The 15,136-nt window shown below is 39.0% G+C and overlaps 1 protein-coding gene across 1 annotated transcript in view; it reads right to left on the bottom strand.

Moving 5' to 3' along the window:
* Positions 1 to 15,136, bottom strand: part of LOC126272863 (ATPase ASNA1 homolog) — a 73,334-nt gene that overhangs the window by 47,604 nt on the left and 10,594 nt on the right. The window contains exons 2-3 of the mRNA XM_049976082.1: positions 10,499 to 10,646; positions 355 to 506 (exon numbers count right to left, since the gene is read on the bottom strand). Coding sequence (XP_049832039.1) covers positions 355 to 506; positions 10,499 to 10,646 — 300 coding nt within the window. The remainder of the gene's footprint in view (positions 1 to 354; positions 507 to 10,498; positions 10,647 to 15,136) is intronic.

Genomic DNA, 15,136 nt, shown 5'->3' with positions numbered 1-15,136 from the left:
TATTTCATTTCATGTAAGCGTTAACATGTAAATACATGAACCAATTCACAAGCTTGGAAAGACGGCCAAAATAAATTCTGGAATCAATCACAGGGGAAATAGGTCCCTTTATAAATTAAAGTCTGTGTAGCATAAATTAAAACTGAACATGCCTGTATGTGAAATAACTGTAGCACTGTACATATAAATCATCGTCGATGGGCTTGGAGTGCAGTCTTACCTTCTTTTAGCCTAACGATTTGCTTCACATTGATGTGCAAAACAAAGTGAGCAGTCTGCATTATAAATAATATTGCAGTAACATACTATGAATTTAAATAATACTAGTGCATCTCCAACATTACAGAAACTTACTTCATAACTTCTGCATAGCTCATGGCTTCATCAATTCCAGGAAATGCTCCAACTATTTCCTGCATAACACTCTTACTTAATTTCATGGCTTCATTGTCCCCCTCAAAATATTCTTCTGGGAGTTCATTGAAACCTACATTTGGGTCAATCTCCTGGAAAGTAAACAAGAAACACATAAATTAGGGAGAGTACAAGATCTTACTGAGCACCATATACATTATTTTCCAAATTTACTATATAAAATGGTGTCAGAACTAAATTAGTTACATAAGTAGCTTTTTTTTTTAAAAAAAAAAAAAAGTAACCACTGTTTTAAAAAGCTTCTGCTGAGTGCCTTCAATAATGGTAAGCAACAATTCTGAGCCAATGTTACTAACGTTTTTGCATGTACTTGAAGATAATTGCCAAATAGAGCTAGTGTATGCTCTGTGCTTCCCCCAACAACATTACTTTGTAATTAAAGTTGAAACAAATGTTCCCTCTGTCACAATTTTTAGACTTATTAACCAGGTTTCAACATTTCTAAGAATGCCTTAATCAGAATTTAAATGTTTAAAGTGGCCTATAACATCATTACAAATTTATGGGAAAAGAAACTTTTTATATAAAAAAGTGTAAGTACTGACTAACAATACAAGACAGCGGCAGTACTTACAAGTCACATATAAAATAAGTAACAGGCCAGAAGGAATTTAGCCAAAAAAAAAAAAAAAAAAGGGAGAATGCATGAAGGCCACTCACTATGGGCTGCTCATATCCGTAAAGCCACAGGTAGCAACGGGGTATAAGTAGGCTATTTAAAATTTGAAATATAGACAGCTGAATGTTAAAATGAACAGTATTTAGTTGCCACTGCCCCTGTACTGTGCACACGCAACTATTTGTCTGCGTGCTCCCACAATGTAATAAGGACTGCAGAGAAAATGGTGGGACATATAGCCATGTACAACGATGGGTGATGGACGGAGGAAGTTCCTTCTTGCATTCCAAGATGGTGGTTGAGACCAGGGTGACAACCTAATAGAAAGTTGTTAGATGATATTGCAAAACACAAAAGAGCAAGATGGATTAGCCTGGAACATGCATTTATATTGCACCAGGTGTCAAATGGCAAGTGCTGCTGCTGCTGTTGCTGATAATCAGACATGGACATGTATTAAGTACAGTGAAGGTGGAGGGGTCAAGGGGGAGAAAGGGAAGGAAAGTAATATTTGGTAAAGAACACACTAAGAATGACAAGAAGGTACTTCTGACACTTCCTGGGAGATTAAAACTGTGTGCAAAATGGGATTTGAACCTTGGACATTTGCCTTTCGTGGACAGGTTCTCTACCAACTGAACTATCCAAACATGGCTCATGACCCAGTAGGGAGAACAGTTCAGCTTCATTCACTCCAATCATTCTTTCTTACTGTGTCTGCTTAGATATCTTGCCTTAGCACAAAATCACTTAAAAGTTATGAGGGTGGTCTGTGAAGGGTGTCACTTGAAGTGTTCCAGGGTCCTTCAATGATCCTTAATAGCTATTGCAATATCTTTAGTGTACCACATTGGCCAGTGACAGTGTGCCTGCAGAAAGGGGAACAACAGATCCAGTGGCACAAGTGCTCATGTCAGAAGTCTTTCACAATCTTGATGATGCAATCTAGCGGAAAGTGAAGGTGTCAACAGATGAAATACATCACACAGCTGGCCCTTTGAAGTGCTCAAAGTGGTAAGGGTTCTTCAGACAGTAGCAAAGAAGCAACAGGTTCATAGAAAAGTTGCTGCTGTCACAAAAATAGTTGTGCAGTGACCTTTGCAGTGAAGCCATTCTACCAGGGAGATGATGATGATGATGATGATGATGATGATGATGATGATGATGATGATGACAGGTCGATAACTGCTGTAGGCATCACTAGAATGGGTAGAGTACTGCCATTGGGAAGAGAAAGATCAAGATTAGAAAGAAGGTGGTCAATCAGAAGGCCTCTACCAAATGAAGTGTTACATCCCCACAGGAGGTGGTATGTATTCATACATCAAATTCATACACCAAGTAGGAAAAAAGCAGAGAGGGGGCAAGGGGAAGTGGTTGCAATAAGATGATCATCTGAAGAAAATGCCCCCTGCCGGGAGGTAAATAAATAATTGTTGTTGTTGTCTTCAGTCCTGAGACTGGTTTGATGCAGCTCTCCACGCTACTCTATCCTGTGCAAGCTGCTTCATCTCCCAGTACCTACTGCAACCTACATCCTTCTGAATCTGCTTAGTGTACTCATCTCTCGGTCTCCCTCTACGATTTTTACCCTCCACGCTGCCCTCCAATGCTAAATTTGTGATCCCTTGATGCCTCAAAACATGTCCTACCAACCGATCCCTTCTTCTAGTCAAGTTGTGCCACAAACTTCTCTTCTCTCCAATCCTATTCAATACCTCCTCATTAGTTATGTGATCTACCCATCTAATCTTCAGCATTCTTCTGTAGCACCACATTTCAAAAGCTTCTATTCTCTTCTTGTCCAAACTAGTTATCGTCCATGTTTCACTTCCATACATGGCTACACTCCAAAAAAATACTTTCAGAAACGACTTCCTGATACATAAATCTATATTCGATGTTAACAAATTTCTCTTCTTCAGAAACGCTTTCCTTGCCATTGCCAGGCTACATTTTATAAATAAATAATAAAATAAATAAATAATAAATAATAATAAATAATGATAATTATTTTATTAATAATTTATTAATAATAAAATAAATAAATAATAAAATAAATAATACAAAAGGCGATTTCTGGGGTTGCCTGCAGTCACAGTGCTATTGATTCCAACATGGTATAGAGGAAAGCCCACTTACTAATTACATCTGTACAACCCAACGTACAGACCCCTCTCCACATTCTCTCTCCGGTCTCTGTCAATGGTGCATGTGGAACATCATCAATGAACATTTACCAAAGTAAAATGCCAAACAACCATATTAGTTGTCAAGTCTTCAAAGTAAACACTAAAAATGAATTCACGGAATCAAGATGTTGATGGCTCCATTTATGCAAGTATGATATATCTGATTATGTTTACATGTAGTGCATAGGAGTCTGGAGATGGAGTTAATGAGATGCAGAAACTGGCTGCCTAAATAAACTAACTTCTCAAAACATATGGCTGTTTAGTAATTTCCCTTGGAAAGTATTTGACCAGCTCCTGTCCTAGATCAACAATGAATCAACTGAGTTTCAATAAAAATTGGTTCGGAGTCCACCAACATGAGAGATCTGGTGCCTCTGGTGTCAGAGTAGCCTTCTCCGGAAATTTTTTCCTTTCTCTTATTTAAAACTTTTGACAGTTGACAATCTCATGATGGCTTATCCATTATGGGTGTCAGAATGAAAGGAGAGTGGGTAGCCCTGGGATCCAATGTGTCTGGCTTCTTCCACTATTGGCTGGTGTTGAGTTACTGATGTGTTTATTTCAGAGGAGAAAGTTCCCAAAAGGGAGCCCTGTCACCAGTAGACAATGGAGGATGACACTGCTTCTCTTGCTGGATGCGGAAAGCGGTTCTTGAAGATGGTGCTGCAAGAACTACAAGAGGCGAGGGCCTATCACCCCCCTGGACAAATTTGTGTGGCTAATAGAGATCGACATCAAGTGAGTAAATATGCTAAGTACTGCCACTGGTCTGACCAGAGTAGCAACAAAAGTCAATATCACTGAGACTGGTTACAAAAGATAGTACACTTTCCAAGCTTCAAATTAGAAGAGGTGATCTGTGAGCTTTAATTCCTGGATTTTACATTCCTTAAATTAGGTGAGCCCACTTCATGGGTAGAGAAGTGTAGTCATTCCCACACTGACAGTGGTGGTGGTAGCCCACAATAGGAATTTTCATGAAATGGTCAGCCACAGTCTCCACAAATTGGATCACCTGTTCACTGGGAAGACATATGCCCAATGTACTGGCATTTAAAGCACTACATAAGGTGGGAAATACGGCATCAAACCACAGCAGTAAAATGATATATTGATCTTCTCTGGAAGTTAATCCCAATGGAATGCAAAGATGAATGTGCATTTGTCAACCACAGTGTCTGGCGGGCGTCAATGTACTTGATGTATGAAGGGGATCCCTTGCTTCTTCAATTTCCGTGTAGTAGTTCATCCAATGCAGGAGTAGGTTTAATAATGAATAAAAAAATAGGAGTGCGGGTAAGCTACTACCAACAGCATAGTGAACACATTATTGTGGCCAAGATAGACACGAAGCCTATTACAATAGTACAAGTTTATATGACAACTAGCTCTGCAGATGATGAAGAAATTGATGAAATGTATGATGAGATAAAAGAAATTATGCAGGTAGTGAAGGGAGACGAAAATTTAATAGTCATGGGTGACTGGAATTCGAGAGTAGGAAAATCGAGAGAAGGAAACATAGAGGGGCAATAAGGACTGGGGGGAGATAAGTGTAAGAGAAAGCCATCTGGTAGAATATTGCACAGAGCATAACTTAATCATAGATAACACTTGGTTCAAGAATCATAAAAGAAGGTTGTATACATGGAAGAATCCTGGAGATACTAGAAGGTATCAGATAGATTATATAATGGTAAGACAGAGATTCAGGAACCAGGTTTTAAATTGTAAGATATTTCCAGGGGCACAAGTGGACTCTGACCACAATCTATTAGTTATGAACTGTAGATTAAAACTGAAGAAACTGCAAAAAGGTGGGAATTTAAGGAGATGGGACCTAGATAAGCTGAAAGAACCAGAGGTTGTACAGAAATCAGGGAGAGCATAAGGGAACAATTGACAGGAACGGGGGAAAGAAATACAGTAGAAGAATGGGTAGCTCTGAGGGATGAAGTAGTGAAGGCAGCAGAGGATCAAGTAGGTAAAAAGATGAGGGCTAGTAGAAATCCTTGGGTAACAGAAGAAATATTGAATTTAATTGATGAAAGGAGAAAATATAAAAACGCAGTAAATGAAGCAGGCAAAAGGAATATGTTTGTTGTTGTTGTGGTCTTCAGTCCTGAGACTGGTCTGATGCAGCTCTCCATGCTACTCTATCCTGTGAAAGCTTCTTCATCTCCCAGAACCCACTGCAACCCACATCCTTCTGAATCTGCTTAGTGTATTCATCTCTTTGTCTCCCTCTACGTTTTTTACCATCCACGCTGCCCTCCAATACTAAATTGGTGACCCCTTGATGCCTCAAAACATGTCCTACCAACCGATCCCTTCTTCTAGTCAAGTTGTGCCACAAACTTCTCTTCTCCCCAATCCTATTGAACACTTCCTCATTAGTTATGTGATCTACCCATCTAATCTTCAGCATTCTACTGTAGCACCACATTTCAAAAGCTTCTATTCTCTTCTTGTCCAAACTATTTATTGTCCATGTTTCACTTCCATGCATGGCTACACTCCATACAAATACTTTCAGAAATGACTTCCTGACACTTAAATCTATACTCGATGTTAACAAATTTCTCTTCTTCAGCAATGCTTTCCTTGCCATTTGCAAGTCTACATTTTATATCCTCTATACTTCGACTGTCATCAGTTATTTTGCTCCCCAAATAGCAAAACTCCCTTACTACTTTAAGTGTCTCATTTCCTAATCTACTTCCCTCAGAATCACCCAACATAATTCAAATAGCTTTTGTTGATGTTCATCTTATATCCTCCTTTCAAGACACTATTCATTCCATTCAACTGCTCTTCCAAGTCTTTTGCTGTCTCTGACAGAATTACAATGTCATCGGCGAACCTCAAAGTTTTTATTTCTTCTCCATGGATTTTAATTCTAACTCCGAATTTTTCTCTTGTTTCCTTCACTGCTTGCTCAATATACAGATTGAGTAACATCGGGGAGAGACTACAACCCTGTCTCACTCCCTTCACAACCACTGCTTCCCTTTCATACCCCTCGACTCATATAACTGCCATCTGGTTTCTGTACAAATTGTAAATAGCCTTTCGCTCCCTGTATTTAGCCCTGCCACCGTCAGAATTTTAAAGAGAGTATTCCAGTCAACATTGTCAAAAGTTTTCTCTAAGTCTACAAATGCTAGGAACGTAGGTTTGCCCTTCCTTAATCTAGCTTCTAAGACACGTCATAGGTTCAGTATTGCCTCATGTGTTCCAATATTTCTACGGAATCGAAACTGGTCTTCCCCGAGGTTGGTTTCTACTAGTTTTTCCATTCGTCTGTAAATAATTCGTGTTAGTATTTTGCAGCTGAGACTTATTAAACTGATAGTTCGGTAATTTTCACATCTGTCAACACTTGCTTTCTTTGGGATTGGAATTATTATATTCATCTTGAAGTCTGAGGGTATTTCACCTGTCTCATACATCTTGCTCACCAGATGGTAGAGTTTTGTCAGGACTGGCTCTCCCAAGGCCGTCAGTAGTTCATGGAATGTTGTCTACTCCTGGGGCCTTGTTTCGACTCAGGACTTTCAGTGCTCTGTCAAACTCTTCACGCAGTATCGTATCTCCCATTTCATCTTCATCTACATCCTCTTCCATTTCCATAATATTGGCCTCAAGTACATCACCCTTGTATAGTCCCTCTATATACTCCTTCCACCTTTCTGCTTTCCCTTCTTTGCTCAGAACTGGGTTTCCATTTGAGCTCTTGATGTTCATACAAGTGGTTCTGTTATCTCCAAAGGTCTCTTTAATTTTCCTGTAGGCAGTATCTACCTTACCCCTAGTGAGATAAGCCTCTACATCCTTACATTTGTCCTCTAGCCATCCCTGCTTAGCCATTTTGCACTTCCGGTAGATCTCATTTTTGAGACGTTTGTATTCCTTTTTGCCTGCTTCATTTACTGCATTTTTATATTTTCTCCTTTCATCAATTAAATTCAATATTTCTTCTGTTACCCAAGGATATCTACTAGCCCTCGTCTTTTTACATACTTGATCCTCTACTGCCTTCACTACTACATCCCTCAAAGCTACCCATTCTTCTTCTACTGTATTTCTTTCCCCAATTCCTGTCAATTGTTCCCTTATGCTCTCCCTGAAACTCTGTACAACCTCTGGGTCTTTCAGTTTATCCAGGACCCATCTCCTTAAATTCCCACCTTTTTGCAGTTTTAATCTACAGATCATAACCAACAGATTGTGGTCAGAGTCCACATCTGCCCCTAGAAATGTTTTACAATTTAAAACCTGGTTCTTAAATCTCTGTCTTACCATTATATAATCTACCTGAAACCTGTCAGTATCTCCAGGCTTCTTCCATGTATACAACATTCTTTTATGATTCTTGAACCAAGCGTTAGCTATGATTAAGTTGTGCTCTGTGCAAAATTCTACCAGGCGGGGCTTCCTCTTTCATTTCTTAGCCCCAATCCATATTCACCTACTACGTTTCCTTCTCTCCGTTTTCCTACTACCGAATTCCAGTCACCCATGACTATTAAATTTTCGTCACTCTTCACTATCTGAATAATTTCTTTTATTTCATCATACATTTCTTCAATTTCTTCGTCATCTGCAGAGCTAGTTGGCATATAAACTTGTACTACTGTAGTAGGTGTGGGCTTCGTATCTATCTTGGCCACAATAATGCGTTCACTATGCTGTTGGTAGTAGCTTACCCGCATTCCTATTTTCCTATTCATTATTAAACCTACTCCTGCATTACCCCTATTTGATTTTGTCTTTTATAAACCTGTATTCACCTGACCAAAAGTCTTGTTTCTCCTGCCACCGAACTTCACTAATTCCCACTATATCTAACTTGGACCAATCCACTTCCCTTTTTAAATTTTCTAACCTACCTGCCCGATTAAGGGATCTGACATTCCACGCTCCGATCCGTAGAACACCGATTTTCTTTCTCCTGATAACGACATCCTCTTGAGTAGTCCCCGCCCGGAGATCCGAATGGGGGACTATTTTACCTCCGGAATATTTTACCCAAGAGGACACCAGCATCTATTAATCATACAGTAAAGCTGCACGCCCTCAGGAAAAATTACGGCCGCATTTTCCCCTTGCTTTCAGCCGTTCGCAGTACCAGCACAGCCAGGCGATTTTGGTTATTGTTACAAGGCCAGATCAGTCAATCATCCAGACTGTTGCCCTTACAACTACTGAAAAGGCTGCTGCCCCTCTTCAGGAACCACGTGTTTGTCCAGCCTCTCAACAGATACCCCTCCGTTGTGGTTGCACCTAAGGTACGGCTATTTGTATCGCTGAGGCACGCAAGCCTCCCCACCAACGGCAAGATCCATGGTCCATGGGAGGGGGGCAAGAGGATATATGGATAGGATTATTGGAACTGAAAATACTGCTCAATAACCAACCTTGTACAATGGAAGACGAATGGATAAGTCTTTCTCCTGAACATAAGAATTTCCTGTCAGTCCTACTGAGAAACATTACTGCGGTACTGACATACAAGTCATGATGTCAAGAAATGCTTTGGTGGAAGAAGTCATAGCTACAATAAAACTGGCAGAAACAAGGCCATGCCATGTTGACAAGGCCTATGTATAGAAATGTGCTAGGAACCCAAAGTAGATTTTTTTTCCTATATGAATTCAAGACCTTCCTTCTCTAGATAGTTTTACATTTGTCTACTTCACAATTCTCTGAACTATAATCAGTGTGTTCCCTACTAATGATTACCGATTCCTGTTTGTGCACTAAATTTAACAGCTTATATTTTTTGCAGAGAAAATCTAGATATTACATGTCCTTTAAGACTCTCCCAGCAATAAATTCCACTAAGGCTCTGAGCTTTGCACTATATGGCATTGCCACAACTTCAAAGTACTTCTACAGCATCTGCTCATCTTCAGGTAACAGTGTTGATTGTTGGGGTTTTCTACCAATAGCTACCATCATCTACTGAAGCAACACACATGTACACCATCAAAATATTGCAAACTTTAGAGATATTATCTGAAAGTTATTATATCCTATCAAAGTTCTGGACCAGATCATCTGAAGAAATCCACAAAAACGTATTACCCAGTTTTCTACGCAAATGCTTGTACACTTGCTAATATAATCTAATAAAACTGTTTGGTTTAGTTATTTGCATGTACCATAGAGCACTTTTGCCATGATACAGAATGAGTAAGTTGGGTAATTATAGCACGTACAAGCAAGCGCAAAGTACCCAAATGTATTCCCAAAATTTCATTACTCTACATTAATTATTTTTTAGTGCTGCAATTTTTTTTTTCCATCTGTGTATTATCGACACACACAATCCTGTGCAACAAACACTTATTTGTTCAATGAGAAGATACTCCCAAAATATGACGCCATAAGACATTAGGGGATGAGTTTGGAAGTATAAAAAGTTCTGCAGCATGTTACTTCCAGTTCAAATTCTTATCAATACGATCATGTAACAATCAGAAAATGTTGCTTCATTTACTGATTTTAATCTTGTCCATTATTTCTAATGGTATGCTCAGCACTTCTGCAGTACAGAACTGTATATACATTGTTTCATCTAAATGCAATGACAGTCCACTTATAGAGAATCAGTTATTAAGAGAAAATTTTATTTATATTTTCCTGTGCTTGAGCTTTCCCTAGTATTTAAAATAGAATGCAGGAGCATACAGAGAAAATATGGAAGGATCCCTTAGCAAACTCTCTTAATATTCCTTTAACTTCTCACAAAGCAATAACACCACTGCCAATAAGCACTCACTCAACATCACAGTTCATCTCATAAATTCTATTTTTCAGCTGTAAACTATAAAGCCAACAGCTTTTTAAAGATCAAGTTGCACTCCAATATTCAGTCACACTTTCTCCCTTCACAATTTTCTCTGTAAATGTTTCCTATTTTTCTTTAAAGTTATGAACAGTTACTTAGTTATTATTGTGCATTGTTTAGCAACGAAAGTTCTCTTCCCCCCAATGTCATCGTAACTAATACAGTTGCACTAGAAGAATTTTACACAAACAAATATGTTTTGCTTCAACTGAAAAGGTCTTTTGATGTTCTATCTGGAAATTATACCTCAGTTAAAACATCATTTGCCTTGAAAAATTGTTGGAATAGTAGAACTGTCATGCAATATCAGAAGACAAAATCACATAAACCACATTCAATGAGATGCACATACTCTTGAATTATCTGTCCCATGGTGTTACATTTTCTTATTACCATTGCGAACAAGTTGTCAAATCCTTTAACCTTCGTGGGAACTTTAGAGAACTTCTGGTCAAAAGCATCTGATATATTATGTGCAGGATCTGTAGATATGATGAGAACACTTTCTCGTACTTTGGAAAGCTGAACAGCCAGGCTGCAACTGCAACAAAAAATTAAAGTACATTCAGAGGTGCTTGACATTTTATTACAGTTTTATTCCTAAAAACCGTATGTGTAGGACTGATAGTGCTACTATGGTAAGTCAAGTTAATAATCAGACAGCTAACAGTATCTCTTCGATGAATACGAATAGTGGGAATCTGATGTCGGTCTATATAAAATAGAAACATTGCTCTGGTGAAGTCTGCTGTTAATAGCAATGACATGAGACACATACAATTTTCACAGGTTTTCTACAGACATTACAAGCAATAGAATGGAATCTTACACTGTGCAATAAAATATTTTAATAACTGAGACCACTATAAGGCACTAGAATAACAACTTGTAGGTATTTGAAGACTAACATTTTTACAGACAGTACCTTTTATGAACTACACCATTTTTTAATGTTTTGTTGTTGAAAAAGACTAGAATATACTTCCCTCCAAGTTAATTTGAAGGTAACATGTTATTTGTGTAAAGTATAACACCAGCAAAACAAGAAGAAAAGCTAAAGGTCTGATACTCAAATATACAATCAGTTAGAAAAAGACATGCCTCTCTAGTCTCACACAATGTTTATGTTTGTCATTAGTGTTCAGAATTCAGATTATGTGTCAATACAGTTGCAAAGTTGGACATATCCAGTGACCAAGTGAGAAAATGTTATATATGATCATCAGCTTGGAACATTTACACTGGCGTGTACACAGACCACAGTAGTAGACAGACAAATAATACATTTTCCAAGAACACTAACTACATCAGAAAATGTGTCGCCATTTTCTGCTGCCAAGGGCTCTTTGGACGTCAATTGCGTACAAACCAAAAAGAGTTCACTACAGATCATAAGCAAAGATAATGAAACCCAAAATATGCTAAGATGTGATCAGTCCACATCATCCAAACTGACATATAAAATTATTTAATTGGATAGATAAAAAATCTACTCACCAAGCAGCAGCAGAACACACACATAAAAGACTTGTGATTAGCAAGCTTTTGGAGCCAGTGGCTCCTCCTTCAGGCAGAAGGGTTGAAGGGGAATGAAGAAGGGTGAAGGAACAGGACTGCATCTTGGGAAAGTCACCCAGAACTGCAGGTCAGGGGAGACTTACCATACGCGATGAGAAGGGAAGACTGACTGTTGGGGAATGCATCGGATGGGATTTGAAAACTTCAGAGCTTAAAGGTGGAAGACAGGGTAATATGCAAGACAGAGATTACTACTAAAACATTGTGCATGAGTTAATAAGAGTGAGAAGCTAAGTGCATTGTGCATAACAAGAGATGCAAGTGGGCAGTGAAAAATAGACAGGAAAGATAAAGATGCAGAAAACTAAAATGGAGAGAAGCAAAGAGTAGTTTACAGTGAGGAAAAGCTGAGACAGAAGAAATTAATGTAAATTAAGGCCAGGTGGGTGGTGAGAACCAAGGACATGTTGTAGTGCTAGTTCCCACCCGGGGAGTTCTAAGAAACTGGTGTCTGGGGAAGAATCCAGATGGCGCGTGTGGTGAAACAGGCGCCGAAGGTCACGAATGTCATGCTGTAGAGCATGCCCTGCAACAGGATACTGTGAGTTGCCAGTATATACAGTCTGCCTATGCCCGTTCATCCTAACTGATAATTTGGTGGTAAGCATGCCCATGTAGAAGGCTAAAAAGAACATCAGAGGCTGGTCAGCAATAACCTTTTCCCTTTGTAAAGGAAGAGTGATTATTTGGCATTGAAATTGGGGGTAAAGGTACCAGCTCATAATGCAGTAATCACTTCTTTGCACCCCAACAGAACAGAGTCATTGCTCCAAACACAATATACAATGATGCCATGTCTGATTATTAAGGACACCAGGGTGCACACAGTGCAGCAACATAATTGTGGACCAGCAATTCAGCTCCATGCTTTTGACACCTGATGACTTCATTACAAACTATACCAATTAATGGGTGTTTAGTACTTTTCCCAAAAAATCTCAACTCACTCCCATATTATTAATGCCTTTCAAAGAGTAACACCAAATTGACAGCATTACATTAATGAAACATTTTATCAGCTTCAAACATCTACAAAGAAAGATTTAATTGAGACAGAACTGCCTGTACAATGAGAAACACAGTAGAAAAAAAAAGGTGATGTCTTTAGCAGTAAAACAGAAATTACATATAAGATATTGTTGGTTAGCAGGAATATAACCTCAAGATATTCACTGAAGGGAGTGGAACAAAACAAATATTACTTGTGGATATGTAACACTCAGATCAGCTCATTGTGGCCATTTATGATTGTGAGAGCAAAAAAATAAAAGGTCTCAAACATCGGTGACATGGAGAAACTGTTGTGCAGCTGTTGGTCACACTGCAGTGATTCCTCCAATCCCAAATGACTCCCTGTTCACTTCACTTAGATGCTCTGTCTTGGCTGGGAAGCCTTTCAAAAGAGTTCACATTTATTGTTACCACCAAGTTTAAAGTTTGTGCAGTTATTTAATTTTTTTTAACGCAAGGGGTATTAAACCAGTTGAAGTTCACTGCCAACAGACGGAAACGTATGGACAGCTGTGTACAGCTGTCAAAAACATTCAAGAGTGGTGTAGAGATTTTACAGTCAGTTGTACTGAAATTCATGATAAAGAAAGGAGTAGCAGGCCATCAATTTCAGACAAGACAGTCACAAAGGTTGAGGAAATAATGCATAAATGTCACAGGATCATCCTGGATGCTCTCTGCATTTTACTCCCTGAGGCTCCCGAAGCACCATCCACAGGTTTTTAACAGAAAAAAATGTGATATGGGGAGGTGTGTGCAATATGAGTACTGTGTATACTGACAGAAAACCAGAATCAGCATCAAGGAATTTCTTCACCATTATTCAGACAAATAGGATAACTACTTGGACTATATTATCGCAGGCGACAGAAGCTGGGCATTCCACTTTACATGCGAGACAAAACAACAATCACATGAATGACACAATCATTCTTCACCCAGGCAGCAAAAATTCAAACAAACACTGTCGGTCAGTAAAGTCATGGGAACTGTGCTTTGGGACCAGAAGGTCGACAACTTTTTGCCTGCTGGGACAAAAAGAAATGCTGACAGGTACTGTGAAGCACTGAAAAAACCCAGGACAACTCAGAACTGGAGAAGAGGCACATTGAGCAAGGCCATAAGTATTCTCCACAGCAACACTTGCCCACAGGCTGCCGGTCAAACTGTATCTCCTGCAAAACTTTAGTTGGATCATCACCCATACATCACACAGTGTGGGCCTGGCACTGAGCAACTACCACTTGTTCCTTAATTTGAAGGAACATTTATCTAGACAGAGGACGTGCTCCAGATATGAGGTGAAAGGCAAGGTTCAACATTACCTGAGGGAAATGGCAGCGAGCTTGTATGACGTGGGCATTGTAAAAACGCCATAGCTGCCTAAAAAACTGCACCAACCAAAATGGGGATTGTATAAAAAATAAAGCATTCTTCAATCTTTAAAATGATGTAACTATTCTACAAAATTAATGGTTGTTTGTATAATTAAAAATACAAGAGAGAGGGTGGCAGAGTGCCCTCGGAGAATAATGGACGAACTAATGCCATAATTTGTGAGAACTGGTTCTGCCCAAGGAACTGAATGTCAGTGTTAGATCAACTCTTATCGCTGTCATGAAGCTTTCCAATACTGCAGATTACATGTGTGCTGCCTACTGGATGCTAGCTCTGTGACAAAAGTGAGAGGATACATACACAAAATTGCATTACATAATTCTGAAAGAAGGATTCCTGAAATGTGTTATCAAAGCATATCATTATGGGACAAGAAACAAAAGACATACTTCAGATCCTTTTCATTATCCTCTGTGATATAAGTAGGCCAATTTTGGAGCATTACCAAGAGAGAGATGGCCAGTAAGTACATTGTTCAAGACAGATCTAAAGCCAGTAATATAATGTTGTTTCAGTGGCTGTCTTGAGCTTGATTTCTGTCTTGTGCAACGCTTGATCCCGTATGGCAGCTGCAGCTTTTGAGATAACTCAAACTTTAATTTCAGATTCCACAGCTTTCCCACACACAGTTCTTACTCCTTCGGTTAATCTTGAGTTTAGATATATCAATGATGCTTCAGACAGACAACGATTTGAGGCCATTAATGAGATGTGAAAGCCTAAGCTGAAAATATAGTCTGTCGGTAAACTGAAGAGCAACTGAGTCCCCACTCTGCCAACCCAGCTACGTCACAAGGCACTTCTACAGGCTGCTTCACAACATAGTACCGACCCTGCCACGGTATGCACCTCAAATCTGTGGTGATGCCATGTACAGGCTGCGTTTATTTTTAGACAAATGCACTACAACCATAAGGAATACAAAAAACGATAGCTTCTTCCAAAACACAACATTATAGAGTAAATAATATTAACATTAGAACGTAAGTCAGTATTCTATTACAAACATAGAACCAAATGCCTGTTCATGTGAATGCATGTTCC

Source organism: Schistocerca gregaria, chromosome 5 (genome assembly GCF_023897955.1).
Source record: "Schistocerca gregaria isolate iqSchGreg1 chromosome 5, iqSchGreg1.2, whole genome shotgun sequence".
NCBI lineage: Eukaryota > Metazoa > Arthropoda > Insecta > Orthoptera > Acrididae > Schistocerca > Schistocerca gregaria.
This window is presented reverse-complemented; position numbering and strand designations above follow the sequence as displayed.